Here is a 17,911-nt window from a genome sequence, read left to right as displayed (position 1 = left end):
AAATGCATCTTGGTATGATATATAATGGACCGCCCCAAAAAAAAAAAAAAAAAAAAGAAAAAAAAAATCAGGTTTGATTGCATTCTGGAAATCAGAGAAATTGTCTTTTATAGCGTTTTCATGGAACCAATTTTTTTTTTTTTTTTTGGGGAAACGTTGTATGTTTGTCTGTCCTATTTCCTACAATTACAATGAGATTGTTATGGAGAAATATTCTCAAAATTCGTTTTTTCTATCATTTTCAACTTTAAAACCATTCGTAAAAAACAAAGAAACTAGTTTTATAAGCTGCTCAACCTCGAAACAAATGCTCTGTTTTGTTCCTATAAGCATTGCTGTTAGGTTGTTTAGCATTTTTATTTCGGCATAATCTGCTATTTACTCGTGTAGTCCAAAGAAAGCTGTGAAAAAGAATTTCATGGATTTTATTTTATTTTTATCTTATTTTTATCTTTATTTTTTTTGTTTCTTTGTTACTGGTGTAATCATCAAGCACAGAATCGTTCACATGTTAGCTGATGAAACATAAAGAAAGGTGCACCATCAGATTGGTAAAAATGGTGGCTGCATGCATACGTTTTCTCCTAACTAGGGCAGCGGTGGTTGGAGAAGACAAAGAGGACGCAAAGGACAGCTTAACAGATTACTTTCTTTTGTTGGTTTCTTTTCTTTTTCTTTTCCTTTTTCAAATTTATTTATTTATTTATGGTTAAAGCTTCAATTCATAGAATGGTACAATCTCTATTTTGGTGTTTAATTTGAGGATTACAAATACCAATTATATCTAATAAAACTCTACCTATTTATAAATCCTCCGAGACAATATTGGAAAATTGTCTAAAAAACTAAGAATTCTAATAGATGTAGATTTATACAACCAAATAGATATATAATTCCTTATCAAACTCTTTATCTCCGCAAAATGATTATACCAAGTTAAAACTTGTCACCTATCTCTTATGTTTTGGTACTGGTCTTGACCAAGTATTTTTCTTAGACTTAACCGGAAACCCCACATCAATTGGGTTTTGTATTTAGTATTTTTACTAGAACACTATTCTCACCCACCACCTTGTTAACGGTTTTGAGAGCTATACATACTCTACAAGTGGCATTATATCTTCATCAGGGTTCTTGTTTATTGTACACATTCCTTAAGAATTACTAAAGATATAAAAAAGAAATATAACATAATATAATAATATTCTTTTATCAAATAATAAAACTCTCTTTTTTTTTTTTCTTTTTTTTTTCCTTTTTGCTTTCTAAGTGGATTCTGCTGTTGGAATCTGTGAGCCAACTTTTCTGTTGTGCATATTTCATCGAGTTCGTCTTATTTTCTTTCTTATCAACGATAAGAAATATATATATATATATATATGTACTGCCTCATATGGTTTGTGGTTTACAAATAATATATAAAAGATCCAACATATTATGGTTTTGTTGGATTAACAATGGGGTTGTTTGATTCGTTGCTGGGAGGAGAGGGTAAAAAGTTTATCAAGCGGAAAGATAGTGATGCAGGAGAAGCAGGTTCTTACTCACTCAATCCTCATTATCTTTTTATATATAAGGAAATAGAAAAGTTATATTTCCTGCATGTAATTTATTTTTTCCTCATGATTTTACACTTTTTTAGAATGTATCTCTGCTCCTTCATCTGGAAATCTGGGTTTATGAGAATTCTTTCCTTTTATCTCTCTTTTTTCCATTTTTTTTTTTCTTTTAAGATGGTTTCCTTGCTAGTGGTTTTTTGATAATTATTTAGATGGTTTTGAGATGTTTAAAGCTTGTAAACAACATAGATTTTGCTTTCATGCTTTGTTGACCTTCTGATTAATGAGTCTGTTGATTCAGGCAAACAAATTTATGGTATAAATTCAAGAAAAGGGTACTTAAGTTCTTTAATACAATGCAAAATTCCCTAAAGCTTCCTTTTATTTATTTAGTTATTCTTTTTTATTTTCCATCATGAACTGCAAAGCATGTGAATGCAATAGCTATGTTACATTCTTATTTATAATTTTCATGATATGTCCTAAAGTTCCTTTAATGCAAAGGTTTTCATGGTATTAGTAAAAGATGCCAAGGATATCAGAGAAGCTGATTAATTTACAAAAAGTACCTTGATGTCTCTTCTTGAATTTCCTATAGTTTCTCATAGTCTAATTGTCATCAGGTAGAGCACTGGAGGAACTCAGAAGTTCGCTTTACAATGACCTTCGGACTTCCGAAGGTGCCAAGCGTCAACAGCAACGATTTTGTGGTCCTGTTGTAGCCATGACCTTTAACTTCATGGTCTCCGTTGGAATAATCATGGCAAACAAATTAGTATGAACTTTTTCCCCTTCAACTTTCCTATGGCAGTTTTGTGTTCTTTTAGAATTCAACTTATCCATACATTATTGTTAGTTGGGATGAGCTAGCTCCAAGTGCTTCTTGTATTTGTATTTTTTTTTTCTTTTTTTTTGAATGTCCATTTATCTTATAAATATTTGTATAATCTGCTTCCAGGTTATGGGGAAAGTCGGATTCAATTACCCAATATTTCTCACATTAATCCATTATGTAGTAGCATGGTTTCTTCTTGCTATCTTCAAGGCACTTTCAATCCTTCCTGTTTCTCCTCCTTCAAAAAGCACTCCTTTTTCTTCTCTCTTCTCCTTGGGAGTTGTCATGTCTTTTTCCTCTGGTCTTGCAAATACCAGTCTAAAACACAACAGGTTCTCAAATTGTTCTTTCTTCCATTTTTTTTCTTCCAATTACCACTTTTGTCCCTTTGTTGTTCGATTTGCTCACCATTAATCTCATGTTTCCAGTGTTGGTTTCTACCAGATGGCTAAAATCGCTGTCACTCCTTCCATTGTTATTGCAGAATTCATTATCTACAGGAAAACCATTTCTTCTAAGAAGGTAAACTTTTTGATTTCTTTTTCGTGTCTTTGTTTTTCTACTTGTATATGCAAATCATGTTAAAAAGTTCATTCTTGGAGGCAGGTTTTGTCTCTAGTGATTGTTTCATTAGGTGTAGCTATAGCAACAGTAACAGATTTAGAGTTCAATCTATTTGGTGCTTTAATTGCTGTTGCATGGATAATCCCAAGTGCAATAAACAAAATCCTATGGTCTAATCTGCAACAGCAAGGCAATTGGACTGCTCTTGCGTAAGCATTCTCTCTTTCATTCTCTGCTTGTGCATATTAGGCAATCAACCACGCTTATCTATAGATAAACTGAATATTATATGCATGCAGGCTAATGTGGAAGACTACCCCAACTACAATATTCTTTCTACTGGCTCTGATGCCATGGTTGGATCCACCGGGAATTCTTTCTTTCAAGTGGGATGTCACCAACTCCACTGCCGTTCTGATATCAGCTGCTCTCGGTTTTCTCCTCCAATGGTCTGGAGCTCTGACACTTGGGTGAGCCATGTTCTCTTCTTTCAACTTGGAAGTAATGATAATATATCAAAGAAGGGAAAATTAGAGTAACAGTGGCTTCTGTTTGAACAGTTTTGCAGATAAGCCTTTTAGTTTCAAAAATTATGAAAATTCCCTCAACAAATTTAAGATTTGTTGCACTATCACTCCTCTTTTGTACACATTTTTTGAGTTTGATACATTTAAATGGAATTAACTAAAGTGTAACTGACTAAAAGGCAACATTGCAACAAAAATGGAAATATGAGGGGGTAATACAAAGAATTCAAGCAAAACTTGTAAAACAGAGTTGGTGTTAGTGTAATTTTCCCTATGCATAGGCACGGTAAAATGCATAGCATCATAGTCGGAAAATAGCATTTTTTTAATCCTACTTTGCATTTCGTAGACTATATGGCAATTAACAATAGGATTCTATTAACTCCCCTTTTATGCAGCGCAACCTCAGCAACTACTCATGTTGTTCTTGGACAATTCAAGACTTGTGTGATATTACTAGGAGGGTATATTCTTTTCAACTCAGATCCAGGGTTAGTGAGCATCTGTGGGGCAGTTTTAGCTCTCTGTGGAATGTCCATTTACACATCACTTAACCTCAAGGACCAACAAGAAAGTTTGAGCAAGCAAAACTTGTCGAAAACCAAAACCAGTGCCCAAGAGGTTGGTGCAGATTCTGATGCAAAGGTTGTTGTAAATGTTGTCTGAATTAAGCAGACCATAGAGCTAATAGAGTAGATAAATTTTTCTTTTCTTTTCTTTTTTTTTTTTTTTTTTTTTTTTTTTGGAGGGAAAAAAAAGGGCTTTTGAAGTAGTTTCAAATGTTATAATGTTTAAGAGAGATTAAGGGTCCTAATACTGACCCATGTTTTTAACCTAGGAACCTTTGCCTGGAAGTCTCTAAAGACAAAACTGATTAACTGTAGATAGCTTTTAAAGATCAGATTAACTGCTTTTATTCTTATTTTTAATTATAATTTTACTCTCATACAATATTATGGACATGTCTGACTTAAAAATTCCATTTGGGGGTTTTTTTAATACTCCCTCAGGAAAAATAGAAAAAGGAAGAAATATTTGGATTTTTTTTCTACTTTCTAACTGTATTATGCTCTTGGAGCATGGTAGTTTGCCTTGCTAAACATATTGAACTCTTTTTTTAAATCTGTTACTCACGAAGTAAGAAAACCCAAATGATGATATCAACATATCACCTTAATTACAATCATGAGAAAGAGTCTTTAAAGTGATTCAAATCCTCAATCAAAGTCAATAATAGTTGGCCTGCATTTTGTAGTAAACTTGAAGTATAAGCCACAGAAAAAACTCATATAGAGAGAGAATAATACCTTTCATCTCCTACCAACCAATCTATGGAATGGATATGAGCAAAACATTCTTCTTTCGTTCTAAATTTGTAAAGATTCTTTCATGATGTTTGTGCTTCTCAACATACTTGGAGTTCAAGTAAGCAAGCCAAGCCATCAGTCACAAACTTTAATTCTTCAATGCTGCATTGATTGTGCCTCATTTCATCTCCCTTCTGCATATTCTTCTTGGTCAAGAACTACTAGTTTCAGAATTTTCTTTTCTTCCATATTTCTTGTCAAGAATCGAAAAATGATTTCTGTTGGGCTTTAACTTAAAAAACGTAGGAATATAAAGCCTTCTTAATAAGATAGTGTAATATCCCAATAAATGCTATTCTCAGGAATTGTGACTGTCAAAAGATTTTCTTCACTTTTAAAGTTGAATCCCTCATCTTTTGAGTTTAGAGAGCAAGACTTAGGCTTTGTTCTTGAGTATGCGCCAAAGCTACCACCTCCTCTTCCCTTGATATGTATTTCTGAGTTAGAGGAACCTCTGAAGAAGTCAATTGATTCAACAGCTCCACCGGAGTTGTACATGTTTAATAATCCAATAGGTGCGAACTCAATGTCTTTAGTGTAAGCCTTAATTGGAGAGACAGTAAGGACATCACATTCCAGAGTTTTTAATGTGATGTCAAATGATTCTTCCTTTGATATTCGAGACAAAGACCCTGGAAATTAAATAAGCCAATTGAAAATAATAAAGTTCAACAAACAGCTTGATGAATAATTGGTCTAAGTACCACATATTTTCAAGAGTCATAGCATTTGAAGTGCTGCAAAGATGAACATTACCTGTTTTGAAGGAAAAGACTGCACAATCTCCTCTCCATTGCTTTCCAGAAACCTCTTCAAAATACTCAATATCAGAAGGAGATACCTTCCCTGAAAGTTCAGTTTCAACCTCCGGCTGAACAGAATTTTCCAGACGAGGCCATGTTCCTTTTCCTTGGCAGTTGAATACACCTATGACTCCAGTGCATTTATTCAAGTTCCATATCTTGAGAAGACTATGTCAAAAATCAATGGAAGTTAGTTTTTAAATTAAATGTACATAATAGAAACAACTTCTATATAATTTTAAGAAAAATGCTTTTTAGCAGACCTTGTGCTGCAGCACAATCCACATGGCACATACCATCATTGAGGCTGACAAGTCCAGTGTAGCCAGCAAATGGGAGCATGCCATATGGACCATGCTGCAGCACAAGTTGGGATGTATAACATAGTTCACACTTTAAGTAGAAGAGGCATACCTCTTCCCGTCCATAACAGGGTCATTGAACAAACCATCACGCGATGGTCTTCCTGGGTATCTAGCTCTAAGAACTGACCCATCAGCAAGTACAAGCTTTTTAAGTACTTCAAAGTCATGGTGACCAGGTTTATCACTGCCATTCAATTAAATCATGTTGCATAATTTGTCGTTGAAAACTATTTCAAAGCAATCATGTTGTGTAATTAAATCATGATGCAATAAGTTGCGTGTACCCTGTTAATTAAGTTTACCAATACTATACTTATCAAAATCTTACACTGATAAAAAATAGATTCAACATATATAATTTGTCTTACCTAACATAGACTCCACAACCTCCCACAGCTCTAGAAACAGCATGAAACTCAGATGATTCATGTTTGCTCTGAAAGTTGTTATATAAATATGTCAATAATGGATTTAAAATAACAGAAAAATCATTAATAGAAAGAAAACCATGCCTTACATAGAACATGTCCCAATCTGGGACAACTATTTCACCAATAAATATGCTGTTGAAAGCCACAGTAGCTATATGCAATGTCTGGAATGTGGGGATCTTCGGGTAGTAATCATCAGATGCCCGTGTAATGGCACTTTGTTTTGAACTGTGACAGTTGAGGAGAAAAATTACTAGGGTATGGGGAGTGTAAGAAATACAGAGAGGAATTTTTCAAGCTAACATGTATGACATGAGAATCCAAATAGAAAGATAAAGTGCGAGTTAGTAACAAAGTGAATTCTTGATGGCTTTTTTGTGAACTATCCATGCTTTGCTTGATTTATTGAAGTGTAAATCTATAAATATTTTAGAAATCTAATATTAATGGTTATAGTTAAAGTGCATAAGTAATATACTGGTAAATGGAGTCTGTGCTTTGACCCATGCAGCAGATTATGCTATTGTCTTGAAAGTGGGTTGCAATGGACTTCTCAAGTGCCTGTTGGAATTTCTTAGTAAGAGAGACTCGGCCTCCTAAGCCAGCAGAAATGGTTTCCAATATGTTCTGAACATCGACTTTAACTCCATCAACATCCTGTGAAGCAAGATAACCATGCAGATCATCATAAAACTGGAATGCTTTATCAGGTTCAATTGCAGCTACACCATACTTCTCCATCGAGGCCATTGATATATCCCAACTGTTTGCCAAAGTCCCAGGTGACTGTACTGGGTATCTTAGCTTTGGATTGTACTTTTTAGTTCCCTCAGCATTTGGATTAAGTCCTCCCCAGTATCCCATTAGGGCATGCCATACATAGACATACCTGGAGAATTTAAGAAAAATCAGAAAATATTAATAAGCTTCATAGACAGCAAGATTGTCTCATACTTTCGATCTCTATTTATTTAAAACAAAATTACAAAATGTTCATGGTAGTAGAAAACCTCACTTGAGCCCAAAAGTACTCCTAATTTCTGAAACAAAATCCTTAAGACTACTTGGTGCCTCACTTTCAGTGTCATTTACTGATCTTCTGAACTTACTATTCTCCTCAATGCTGTCCAATCTAGCACCAAATCTGCAATTTGTATAAAATCAGAAGGCTTGTATATACATATACATATATTTACATATATATATATATGCTTTAGAAGTAATAAAACAAATTATGTAAATAAAACTTACTGTGACCCTTCAATAAAAGGCTCCCCTTCTTTTCGAAACTCATTTGTTGTATCTTGCCAACCATCATCAATTATCAAAAACTTGGGTGGAGCACCTCCCTCGGATAAGCTGTATTTGTGTATTGTGTTTGAGATATGGCTACTTTAATGGATACAGTTCTAAAGAAAAAGAAAAAAGGAAGAAAATTCTGAATAGAGAATTTTAAGGACAGAAAAATCACTAACACAAAATAACCAAGGATTTACTCCTGAAACACAAGTTTGATTGCATAAGCATTATTGTGAAGCAACTAATTTACCGAGACAGGAATAATTATGAATTATTTGCAATGCCCAAACTAGATTACAGTACTGGAAAACAAGCTTAGTATATAGAACTCAATCAAAATGCTGATTTGTCTTCATATATGTGATATAACTAAGATGCTCAAAATGAAGGTTAGGTATCAATTATGGAAGCATCATAACTTAAATTTGAACTCCTTACTGGTATACATAGGGAATGTCATATTCTTAACATGGGTTTGACCCCTTAAAGTCCAGGAAGTATAGGTGGAAGTCTAAACAGGAATTTTTATCTTGCGGTTCTTTTTCAAGTTAGCAGTTTACCTTTTTAGCCCCTCTCTGATTCCTTGAGGATTAACTTCTTGATAAAAGGCATCCCAGGTACACCAACCAAAATAATCTAACATTCCAGGCAACTGCATAAAAAAAGCATCACATGTGTTATTGAACAAAACACAAGTTAACTAAATCCTGAGTGAAGTTTTGCCTTTTAGACGTATATGGTAGGTTTGAAATTTGCCTGTTTGGATTCCCTAGCTGAAAATGTTCCAGTATACTTCTCCAAAATCCTGTATGGTCCAAAGGACAAACAAGCATCAATAAATTGGTAAAAACCAGCTATAACTACTGAGAGTCTTTCTCTTATGATTGTTATACTAGATATTCTGCTTGAAGATTTCAGATTATAATTCAGTTGTACTTTATAATCAACAAAATTAGTGTGCCTAAGGAATTTCATAAAAAAAATTATATATTAAAAAAAATTTAAATTTAAAGTTTTCTCAGAGAGCTGACCTACTTCATCGATTCCTTCATTAGATCAAATGGATGGTCTCCAGAATTCACAAAAACTGCTTTTAGTGATTCTTTGGTAACTATTGCAGGGTCCCCTATCAAAAACACATAAAGAAACCGTCATTATACCAAAAAAGATTGAGAGAAATTAAAAAAGTTGATAACGGATGAGAAGTGGGAAGAAGTGTTTTTCTTTCTTAAACAGTAGGCTGTGAAAGTGCAAAACTGCTTATTTAGTACAAGCTCAAAAACTAAAATACATTCCCAACTCATGTCCCTACTTCTACAGAGTATAATCTCTCCACTGTTGCTCAGTTAAAATCTCCCAGTAAAAATAAAATTTCCGTCCTATATATATATATATATATATATCTTCATTTCCCTTTTGTCCTGTAAGTTAAAAGATGAGAAATACAAAATTACCACTTTCAACACAGAACTCAAGCTCGTCCGACGAATTTCCCTGCAGGCTGGCTCTGAATTCACCATCAAGCAAAGGCAAGAATAAGATGTAACCAGTACTCTCTGATTCATCATCCTTTGCTTCCAGGAGCAACATCTGAGTTTCAACAGGGATTTCACTTCCTGAATTACCGAATCGCGGCATCATCCACCAAATTTTGAATCTATATATAGATAAAAATCTGACATCCCTGTATCATGCAAAAATATCATACAGAATGAGACATGTTCAATTTCCCATTTACTGCACAAATTCAATCTTTCTTTCACCAAATGCAAAAAATTTTCACTTACAAGTTTCCTTCTCTTTATGAGCAACATATAGTTATATATACTAAATCTAAAAACTACATGGAAGATCCACAGAAAAAACTCACAAAACTAGCTAAAACGAAAAAAGTAAAATACCGGATGACTCCAAGTTTTAAATAAAGTTCAATTTCCCATTTACTACACAAACTCGTTCTTTCCTTTACCAAATGCCCAAATTTTCCGCTTACAAGTTTCCTTTTCTTTATGAGAAACCTGTAGAACTACAAGGAAGATCCACAAAAAACCTCACGAAACGAGCTAATAAGGGTAAAATACCGGATGACTCCAAGTTTGAAAACTTGTCTTGAACTAGCTTCCTTAGAAGTAGCACCAACAAATGCAGATGAATTTGTAAATGGGGTCACTACCACATTGTCTGGCACACTTGTCAAAGCATCTGTGCCATTGAAACTGAGAGCACCATCTTTGAGGACAGGTTTTGTACTAAGAAACATGGAATGTCGACTCCATGTTTTCCTATGATTACCATTGATGTTACCCACAAAGCCATGAGAGAAGAAGGTTCTTTGGCTAGTAGCTGCAAACGAAGGGAAATGAAAATCAAGTTGCAGGGATTTCAGAGGAGGAGAAATCATGGTATGGTGGAAAGAGTCCTGTGGTAATGGTGGAAGAGCTGCTAAAGACTCATTGAAGTGTAATATATGTTTGACCGTTATGTATATAGTGGGAGAAGATATGTGATGTATATTGGATATTCCATGATGATAGGAAAAAGATATTGATGATTGGATTATTAGACAAATTTCTGCATTTCGATTAATGACCACATTTTGGTTTGGAAATGGACATTTTCCCTTTTGTCATTTTCAATCTTGTATTGGGGCAGTTACTGTCCTCTCATTTTGCACCCCCTCACAACAATTACCCCAACTAGGTCCCCCACTTCCAATATATTGTTGCATCCTTCACATGTAATATTGTAATAAATTAATAAATACTAGCCCTCTTAGTCTTACGGAACTTTTTCTAATTTGAGGATAAAGTGTAAAACTTATATAATAATTCAGATAGATAAAGTGTTATTAATTCTATTATTTTATAAGTTTATAAATTTGCATACGGTCCAATTGAAAAATGTTGGAGAGCTAGCCAACTAGGCCCTTTTTATTGCGCATCATATATATGTTCCAAATCCAAAAATAAATAGATAAATGAAAAGGGTAATTTTTAGCAGTAATGGAATACATTTAGTTAAGCTCTCTTACCCATTCAATCGCAATGTTTTTTGCATATGTTATCCTGCTGCTACTTTCTCTGTCCATTTATTGTTCTAAAAACAGGGCATTAATTTCTATATTGTATAAAAAACAGGGCATTTATTGGTAAACCTATTTATATGGAGCAACCATTTTTACAGGATACGTGAGGTACGAAGTTGGTAAACCTAGGACCAAATCCCGCGGTTACGTAAGAACATAAATAAAATTGGACGGTAGAGATTACAAATAAATTCTGGAACATTTCAAAACGGCAACAAAATGTTTTTCTTCTTTTTGGTGAATAAACGACAATAAAATGTTTCAGCAGGGCTTCTATCAGTAGGCCAAGGAACCCCGCATAATGTCACACTACCTTTAATAATGATTTCTTCTGTTTCTTTCACTTGCGGTATACCAACAAAACACAAGTTGTTTCCCAGCTTTTTTAACCCCAAAAAAAAAAAAAAAAATTCAAAAACTCTTGAATATTCTGATAATCTTCCCATTCTTACATATTAATTTTTACGGCTGATCTTGTATGAATTTTCCAACAACCCCTGGGATAAAATCATAAGAATATTGTTTCAAGAATATGTACTTTGAATTTGAGAAGAAAATCTAGAATTAGTTTTAAAATTGAAACAAGAAACTAATAGCTAGAGAGGATCAAATTTCAAAAGGAGTCATTAAAATTTGAGAAAATCAAATCAAAACCTCTGCAAATCACCTACTTTATGCAGCTATATGAGCTAGCTTAGCCTTCAATGGAGAACCATCCACCAAAGACCTTCTTATCCCATCAAAATCCTAATGTTAAATAAGAATAAACCTTGCCTATTTATCACTTCTATCTAGGCAAATGATCAAAATTCTAGACCAACTGCAATTGGAGTCCTTACATAGTGCTTGCCATCTGACCAATTTATCCCTCCAAATACATATCTTTTAGGCACACGTTTTTTCTTGGCTTTCAAGATCCTAATCCCAGCTGCCCTTCCTTTTGCTTTTAGTGTGACCTTAAAGCTTTTCTCTTCACCAACATTTTCAAACTTCAACACATTAGGCTCGACAGAAAGTGTAACTCCATCAGGCCTGATCAAACGGGCTGCGTAAGTCCCTGCAGCTCCTACATTCTTCACTCTTCTAGTCACAGTCACAGATGAGCCTGTAGTTACAGACAGGTTTGCTATTGATATTGAAGGATAATTGAAGTCATAAATATTCATGGCATTCTTAGGACATTCGTGATCATCAGCAAAAGCTGCAATCAATGTCTGGTTATATCCGAGAGCACAAAGGAAATCCAAGTATTCATTGATGGTAAGGTCATAGACCAAGCCAGGATCCATTGCTCGGTTTGGTCTTATATGTCCAGCACCGTGACTGAATGGAGTGGACTCCAAATATGAGGCATCGAGCATTGGCTTCCCTGTGTTATCTTTAGTTCTTGCTGCAACAAAAACAATCATAGAACATAGTGAAAAATTCAAAACAGAATAAGAAGATGAAGCAGCAAAAGAGTATAATGTTGATTGATCTTATATGTGTATATATATGTTCTGTATACCGGTTGTCATGATTGCAGATCGAATTGCAGCGGTGCTCCAACTGGGGTAGAGTGTCTTGAGGAGGCCAACAACACCAGAAACGTGAGGGCAGGACATAGATGTGCCTGATTCAACATTGAAAGGAATCGTGCGCTTATCGAAAGGTTCGCCTGTAGGGCTTACTGCTTCACTATAAGCAGCTATGATGTTTACTCCAGGGGCAGTAATATCAGGCTGATCATACATTCATAAATAATTAATTTACAAATGAATCTAATTAATGACAATGACTTTGTTTTCAAAATAAAAGTGTATGTATATTTATATATATATATATATATATATCTCGATATGTAGCAGAGGCGAACCTTAAGGACCTCAGGTGTGATAGTGTTTGGCCCTCTAGAGGAGAATGCTGCCATGAATGGAGCAGGCTTTGTACCAAGTACTGCTTTTGGTGAAGTAATATATCCTTTTGGATCTCTGTCAGTAATTATATATATATGTATATATATCAAACCAGAAAGCAGTAAACATATAAGATATATAATGAAAGAGGATTTGGTTACTTTGTGGAACTGATGTAGGCAAAAACGGCAACACCATCTGTATAATTAATTTGTGAAGCAGGCAAAACATGAGCATCAGCAATAATTTCATTGCCACTGAGCTTGTCATTGCAAAGGATCATCCCTACTGCTCCAGCCAGAAGCGATTCTTCTCCTTTTGCCACCCTTGCAGTTTCGCCTCTCAGGCATGCCAAAATCTTCCCTTTCACCTTCTTTGGATCCAGTGATTTTGACTTACAGAGAAGGCTGTGAACCAATTACAAACTTATGCATCATATATACAAATAATAATTCATGTTAGTTTTCCAATTGATCAAACATAGTATTGTTTTTCTTACGCATCTTCAACAGCGACACCAGGTAATGCAGCATCACCAGCACTCATTAATGGATACAATTTGTTTTCTGGTAAACCTTTCGACAAGCTCGTTCCCTGATATATCACAAAACACACAACGAAACATACAGAAATCATCTACGGGATTCCATCAGAAAACTTACCTTGGCTTATAAGTTACATATACTGAGCGCTTAATATGCTATCAAATAAAGACAAATGGAAAGAAAAACACTGACCATGAGATTCAAGCCATTGCCAAGTTGAACAGAAGCCTGAAACTGTCTATCCAAAGTGCTAGCACCAACAGTAATCATCCATGGAGAGACATTGGAGACAGTACCAGGATCAGGGCCAGAGTTGCCAGCAGAGCAAATTACAACGATGTTATTTTGGACAGCATGGAAAGCTCCAATGGCAAGACCATCCTCGAAGTAATCAACCGGGTCCCCACCAAGGGAGATAGATAGGACATTGACCCCATCATGAATTGCCATATCAAATGCTTTCATGATATCAGCGTCAAAGCATTCACTGCCATTGATTGGTGGCCAGCATACCTTATATGAAGCCACTCTGGCTAAAGGTGAACCACCACTGGCTGTTCCATTTCCAACTCCCAATACACTGGCTCCGGGAACAAAGTTTCCACCTGCTGTGGATAGAGTGTGAGTTCCATGTCCGTCGAGGTCTCTTGCAGAATTCGGCACACCCGCTACTGAATAGTTTATAGACTTTGCATATGCAAGATAGCCTTTGTTGAAGTATCTTGCTCCGATCAGCTTCCTGCATCCGTGATATATATCCATCAACATATACAGTAACATATATTTTTAATGAAGGATCGAAACGTCACACATCTAAAATGACAACACAGATTAAAAAAATGTATGCATAGTGATTAAAATATTGCTTTAGATTAAAGGTAATAATGTATAATATTATAGCCGTACGAATTTCTAAATAGGCTGAATCAGCTAGGTGCAACTTTTATTTATGAAGCTTTATTTTGCAAATCTTTTATCCACTCATAACGTTGAAAAACAATAAATAAATAAATAAATAAAGTACTGGTCATTTGGCAACTTGTTGTCCTCTCAAAAGCCACTCATTGTAAAAAGTTTTTTTCTTTTTTTTTTTTTCCTTTCTTTTTCTTTTTCTTTTTCTTTTTCTTTGTTTTTTTTTTTTAGCAATTTCCAATATTGAAAAATTCCATGCATATCGTACTAGGTGACCAAGAAAAATCACAACATAAACATTAATTAGAGAAGATTAATGAAATATGTTGCTTATTATCTTTTTTTTTTTTTTAATCATAAACATTCATTCCCTCTAACTTGATCAGTCAAAGGTTGCATATAAAAATGATCTCTCTCTCTCTCTCTCTCTCTCTCTCTCTCTCTCTCTCTCTCTCTCTCTCTCTCTCTCTCTATATCTATATATATATATATATATATTATATAAACAGAAATTATTTATTGGGTAGCTAAACGTCTATTTAGATGTAATTGGTGAATTATATAAAAGGAAAATGAAAATTAAAGTAAGCTTTCTAGGTGGATGTGACATGGAGAACCAATTAGATATTAGAAAATAAATAATATTAATTAATTAAAAGGCAAAAATCATGTGAAAGATAAAATAATAATAAGGTAATTAATGAACCTGTTGCAAGTGACAGCATTATGGCCGTGGTCATTTACACAGCCTCCTTTCCACTTTGATGAAACGGCTCCGAAGCCTTTGTCACTAAAGCTCTGTGATTCCGGCCAAACACCTACCCATTTTCACAGAACACATTTTTATTTTTCTTTTCATCATCAAATCTAATGGATCCACAATGAGAACTGTAAAGATTGAAATATGTTACAATCAAAAGGTGATGTATATATTTGGATTCTCTTTTTCATTTTTAATTTTTTCTTTTCTCGGAAAACTCCTTTTCATTGATATTTGAGAAAAAAAAGTATGAAATAATTAGATTAGATTAGTGCTTTCAAAGCAAAGGTTGTTTTCATTTTATTTTATTTTATTTTCCTTTTTTTATGTTATTTCTCCATACCACCATTCGTAAGAAACCCTGTACTCAATGAAAAAGTATTAAATAAATAAATAAATAATTCTACTTTCTTAAGTCATAACAAATTCCTTATAATTATGCTCAACTTTTTCAATAAGTTATAACAAATTCCTTCTAGTTAGGGATGTTATAACAATGCAATAATCATTACAACTTACAAACGCAAATATATAAAATAGAAATAATTAAAATGTTCAACCTCTTAGCACCTATTTTTGATATTCAAAGAAAAAACAAACATATGGAACCAAAAAAAAAAAAAAAAAAAAAGGAAAACATACATATTTCATCACTTAAACATTTATACTCATTTAGACACTAATTAGCATTAAGATAAAAAAAAATAATAATTATTATAATAACAACACAACCTAAATAAGATGCATTAAGACTTTAAAAAAAACAAACATATGGAGAGAGAGAGAAAAAAAAAAAAAAAAAAAAAAAAAAGATAAAAAAATCCCTGGTTACAGCATAAATGAACCTAATCCATTTTTTTGTAGTAAAAAAAAGATGGCTAGACATAGAATCACATTCCTTTATATAACTAAAACAAATGGAGTCAATCAAGCCATTGATATACACATTCAAGGTTTGGGGTCCACCAATTGCAGTGGCAGGCAGGCAAGAGCTATAGAAAAAAAGAAAAATCAGAAAAAGCAAAAATGTAGATCAGAAAAAAGAGAGTTCTGTACCAGTATCAAGATTTGCTATGATTGTATCTTCACCAAACCTGGCCTTATCCCACAGTGAATTTGGTATAACTTTATTATTAATCTTCTGTAGCATAAACTCCCATGAATGTGTAGTCTGTAATTTTCTTCCTCTGTTCAAGAACACTGAGACCACTTTTGGATTCTCTGTCATTTGGCAGATAGCATTTTCAGTACCATGAATCATATCAATTATTCAAGTTATATATATATATATAGATATGTATGTATGTATGTATGTAATTTGTACATTCTTACTTGCAATTTCAGCTGCTTCTTCCTCATCAAGTTGTGCTGCGAAACCATTGATATGCCTTGTGTAGGAATAAATAATGGATTCTTTCGCTATTTCTTTACTGCATGAATATTAACAAAACCAGTTTACAAAGAAATTAAACGAAGGACAAGAAGAAGAAGAAGAAGAAGAAGAAGAAGATAAACCTACCTTCCCAAGAAAGAGCCAAGGAAATCATAATGAGAATCAGTGACACGATCAAGATATTCTTCTGTAACTTGAGAACCATGTGCATGTGATCCCAAGTACACTATATAACACTAACCACCAAAAGAAATAAATATAAATAAAATGTTAAAGTCTCCGAAAAAAATCCAATGCAGCAGAGCTCCGTAGTGATTATTAAACTGAAAGATTACTGTAAAAAAAAAAAAAGGAATTACAAGAGAGTTCACAAGTTTTAGGGCCTTACTTTTTTTATTGCAAAAGCTGGTAGTTGAAACAGAGAAAAAAGAAACAGTAAGTGGATGAAATTTGAAAGTTTTGGAGGCCACATTTTCTTTTGCTTTTGTTGTCAGTTGGAAGAGGAACAGGAAATTCAAAAAAACAAAAAAAAAGTGACAGTCTCTCACTCTCTTTTGCTGCTTTTTCTTTTTTTTTTTTTTTCTTCTTTTTAATTAAAACTGTGCTCTACCATAAAGGAAAAAGCTTCAAAGAGAAAGCTCTCTCTCTGTTTTCCTCTGTTCTTTTTGGAGAGCAGAGTGGGTTAGGAGATGAAGCAGAGGAGCTTTGTGCTTTGTAAAGAATGCTTTAAACGCTTTCAATTAATAGGGAGAAAATCCTCGTATCTTCCAACGGCTTCAAAGAATTTAAAAACAAAAGCTGTTTGTTTGTTTTTTTTTTTTTTTAATTAATCATTATTGTTATTGTTATTATTATTTTTCTTCCTTGAAGTGGATATTGTATGATTTTTAGGAAGAAGAGATTATTGGCTTCAAATCTGGAGCAAAACCAGCAATCTGTTACCTTATTCTTGGAGCTTCTAGCGGTTATATATCTCTCTCTCTCTGTGCATAAACCATTATAACTATTTCACTATTTCTGAGTTAAATGCGTTGATTGATTCATATGAGTGGATATGCATGCACTTTATGTTCCATGCACATACATTGAGATTTTTTTTTAATTTAATTTAATTTTTGGAGTTCAATTATGTCATAAAGATACGTTGGGTTGATTGATTTGAAAAAGGACTATAATTGTTATTATAATAGAATAAGTAGGTCCAAGAAAAGAAACCATGATCGAACCTATCAAAAGCTCTATGAAACTTTATGGTCTGTTGAGGTAAGCTATTGTGTGTTTTTCTTAAATGATTGTGAGCCCAAAAGCTTATAGTAGTTTCCAATGAAATCTTGATAAATTATTTAGGGTAATGAAAATTAATATTGCAACATTGATAATGATTTATTTTTTAAATTTTATTATTGTGATTTATAGCATTTATACATTTTTTTTTTTTCAGTCCAATCTTATCTATTAACCTTCATTTTCAATGATAATGTGTACCTCAAGACATATGCCAACCAGTACGTATTATGGTAGAGACTTATATATATATATATATATATATGGATCAAATGTAGAGACTTATA

The 17,911-nt window shown here is 33.7% G+C and overlaps 3 protein-coding genes across 3 annotated transcripts; 1 reads left to right on the top strand and 2 right to left on the bottom strand.

The window, feature by feature from the left end:
• The first annotated feature begins 93 nt into the window (after positions 1-93).
• LOC107409930 (nucleotide-sugar uncharacterized transporter 2) lies at positions 94-4,493 on the top strand. Its single transcript, XM_048478166.2, has 7 exons — positions 94-1,536; positions 2,183-2,334; positions 2,518-2,726; positions 2,823-2,916; positions 3,001-3,167; positions 3,258-3,428; positions 3,884-4,493. The coding sequence occupies exons 1-7, from the start codon at positions 1,458-1,460 to the stop codon at positions 4,149-4,151; spliced, it is 1,140 nt and encodes a 379-aa protein (XP_048334123.1). The 5' UTR covers positions 94-1,457; the 3' UTR covers positions 4,152-4,493.
• A 130-nt stretch (positions 4,494-4,623) lies between these two features.
• LOC107416052 (probable galactinol--sucrose galactosyltransferase 2) lies at positions 4,624-10,236 on the bottom strand. The gene is made up of 13 exons (XM_016024500.4): positions 9,832-10,236; positions 9,205-9,434; positions 8,786-8,876; positions 8,507-8,555; positions 8,311-8,402; positions 7,703-7,810; positions 7,467-7,595; positions 6,930-7,340; positions 6,538-6,679; positions 6,389-6,456; positions 6,070-6,204; positions 5,609-5,823; positions 4,624-5,484 (listed from the first exon to the last, which is right to left on the bottom strand). The coding sequence occupies exons 1-13, from the start codon at positions 10,149-10,151 to the stop codon at positions 5,114-5,116; spliced, it is 2,361 nt and encodes a 786-aa protein (XP_015879986.2). The 5' UTR covers positions 10,152-10,236; the 3' UTR covers positions 4,624-5,113.
• Positions 10,237-11,317: 1,081 nt separating this feature from the next.
• LOC107416070 (subtilisin-like protease SBT5.4) lies at positions 11,318-17,091 on the bottom strand. The gene is made up of 11 exons (XM_016024529.4): positions 16,729-17,091; positions 16,467-16,576; positions 16,280-16,377; positions 16,004-16,168; positions 14,894-15,005; positions 13,468-14,014; positions 13,230-13,324; positions 12,892-13,137; positions 12,691-12,805; positions 12,343-12,556; positions 11,318-12,225 (listed from the first exon to the last, which is right to left on the bottom strand). Exons 1-11 carry the CDS (start codon positions 16,810-16,812, stop codon positions 11,639-11,641), a joined length of 2,373 nt encoding a protein of 790 aa, XP_015880015.3. The 5' UTR covers positions 16,813-17,091; the 3' UTR covers positions 11,318-11,638.
• Between the last annotated feature and the right edge of the window lie 820 nt (positions 17,092-17,911).

Source organism: Ziziphus jujuba, chromosome 1 (assembly GCF_031755915.1).
Source record: "Ziziphus jujuba cultivar Dongzao chromosome 1, ASM3175591v1".
NCBI classification, from domain to species: Eukaryota; Viridiplantae; Streptophyta; class Magnoliopsida; order Rosales; family Rhamnaceae; genus Ziziphus; species Ziziphus jujuba.
Note: the sequence above shows the minus strand (reverse complement) of the source record. Positions and strands in the feature narration are given on the sequence as shown.

What these genes read in the sequence shown, in the direction of transcription:
- LOC107409930 (XM_048478166.2), top strand. Translation starts at nt 1,458, where the DNA reads ATGGGGTTGTTTGATTCGTTGCTGGGAGGAGAGGGTAAAAAGTTTATC. An exon ending in GGCAATTGGACTGCTCTTGC is followed by an intron (nt 3,168 to 3,257) that starts GTAAGCATTCTC and finishes ATATGCATGCAG; the next exon opens with GCTAATGTGGAAGACTACCC. An exon ending in TCTGGAGCTCTGACACTTGG is followed by an intron (nt 3,429 to 3,883) that starts GTGAGCCATGTT and finishes CCTTTTATGCAG; the next exon opens with CGCAACCTCAGCAACTACTC.
- LOC107416052 (XM_016024500.4), bottom strand. Translation starts at nt 10,151, where the DNA reads ATGATTTCTCCTCCTCTGAAATCCCTGCAACTTGATTTTCATTTCCCT. An exon ending in TGAGTTCTGTGTTGAAAGTG is followed by an intron (nt 8,877 to 9,204) that starts GTAATTTTGTAT and finishes TGTTTTTGATAG; the next exon opens with GGGACCCTGCAATAGTTACC. An exon ending in AGCACAGACTCCATTTACCA is followed by an intron (nt 6,680 to 6,929) that starts GTATATTACTTA and finishes CAACTGTCACAG; the next exon opens with TTCAAAACAAAGTGCCATTA.
- LOC107416070 (XM_016024529.4), bottom strand. Translation starts at nt 16,812, where the DNA reads ATGTGGCCTCCAAAACTTTCAAATTTCATCCACTTACTGTTTCTTTTT. An exon ending in CAGCTTTTGCAATAAAAAAA is followed by an intron (nt 16,577 to 16,728) that starts GTAAGGCCCTAA and finishes TTTGGTGGTTAG; the next exon opens with TGTTATATAGTGTACTTGGG. An exon ending in CATAGCAAATCTTGATACTG is followed by an intron (nt 15,006 to 16,003) that starts GTACAGAACTCT and finishes GAAAATGGGTAG; the next exon opens with GTGTTTGGCCGGAATCACAG.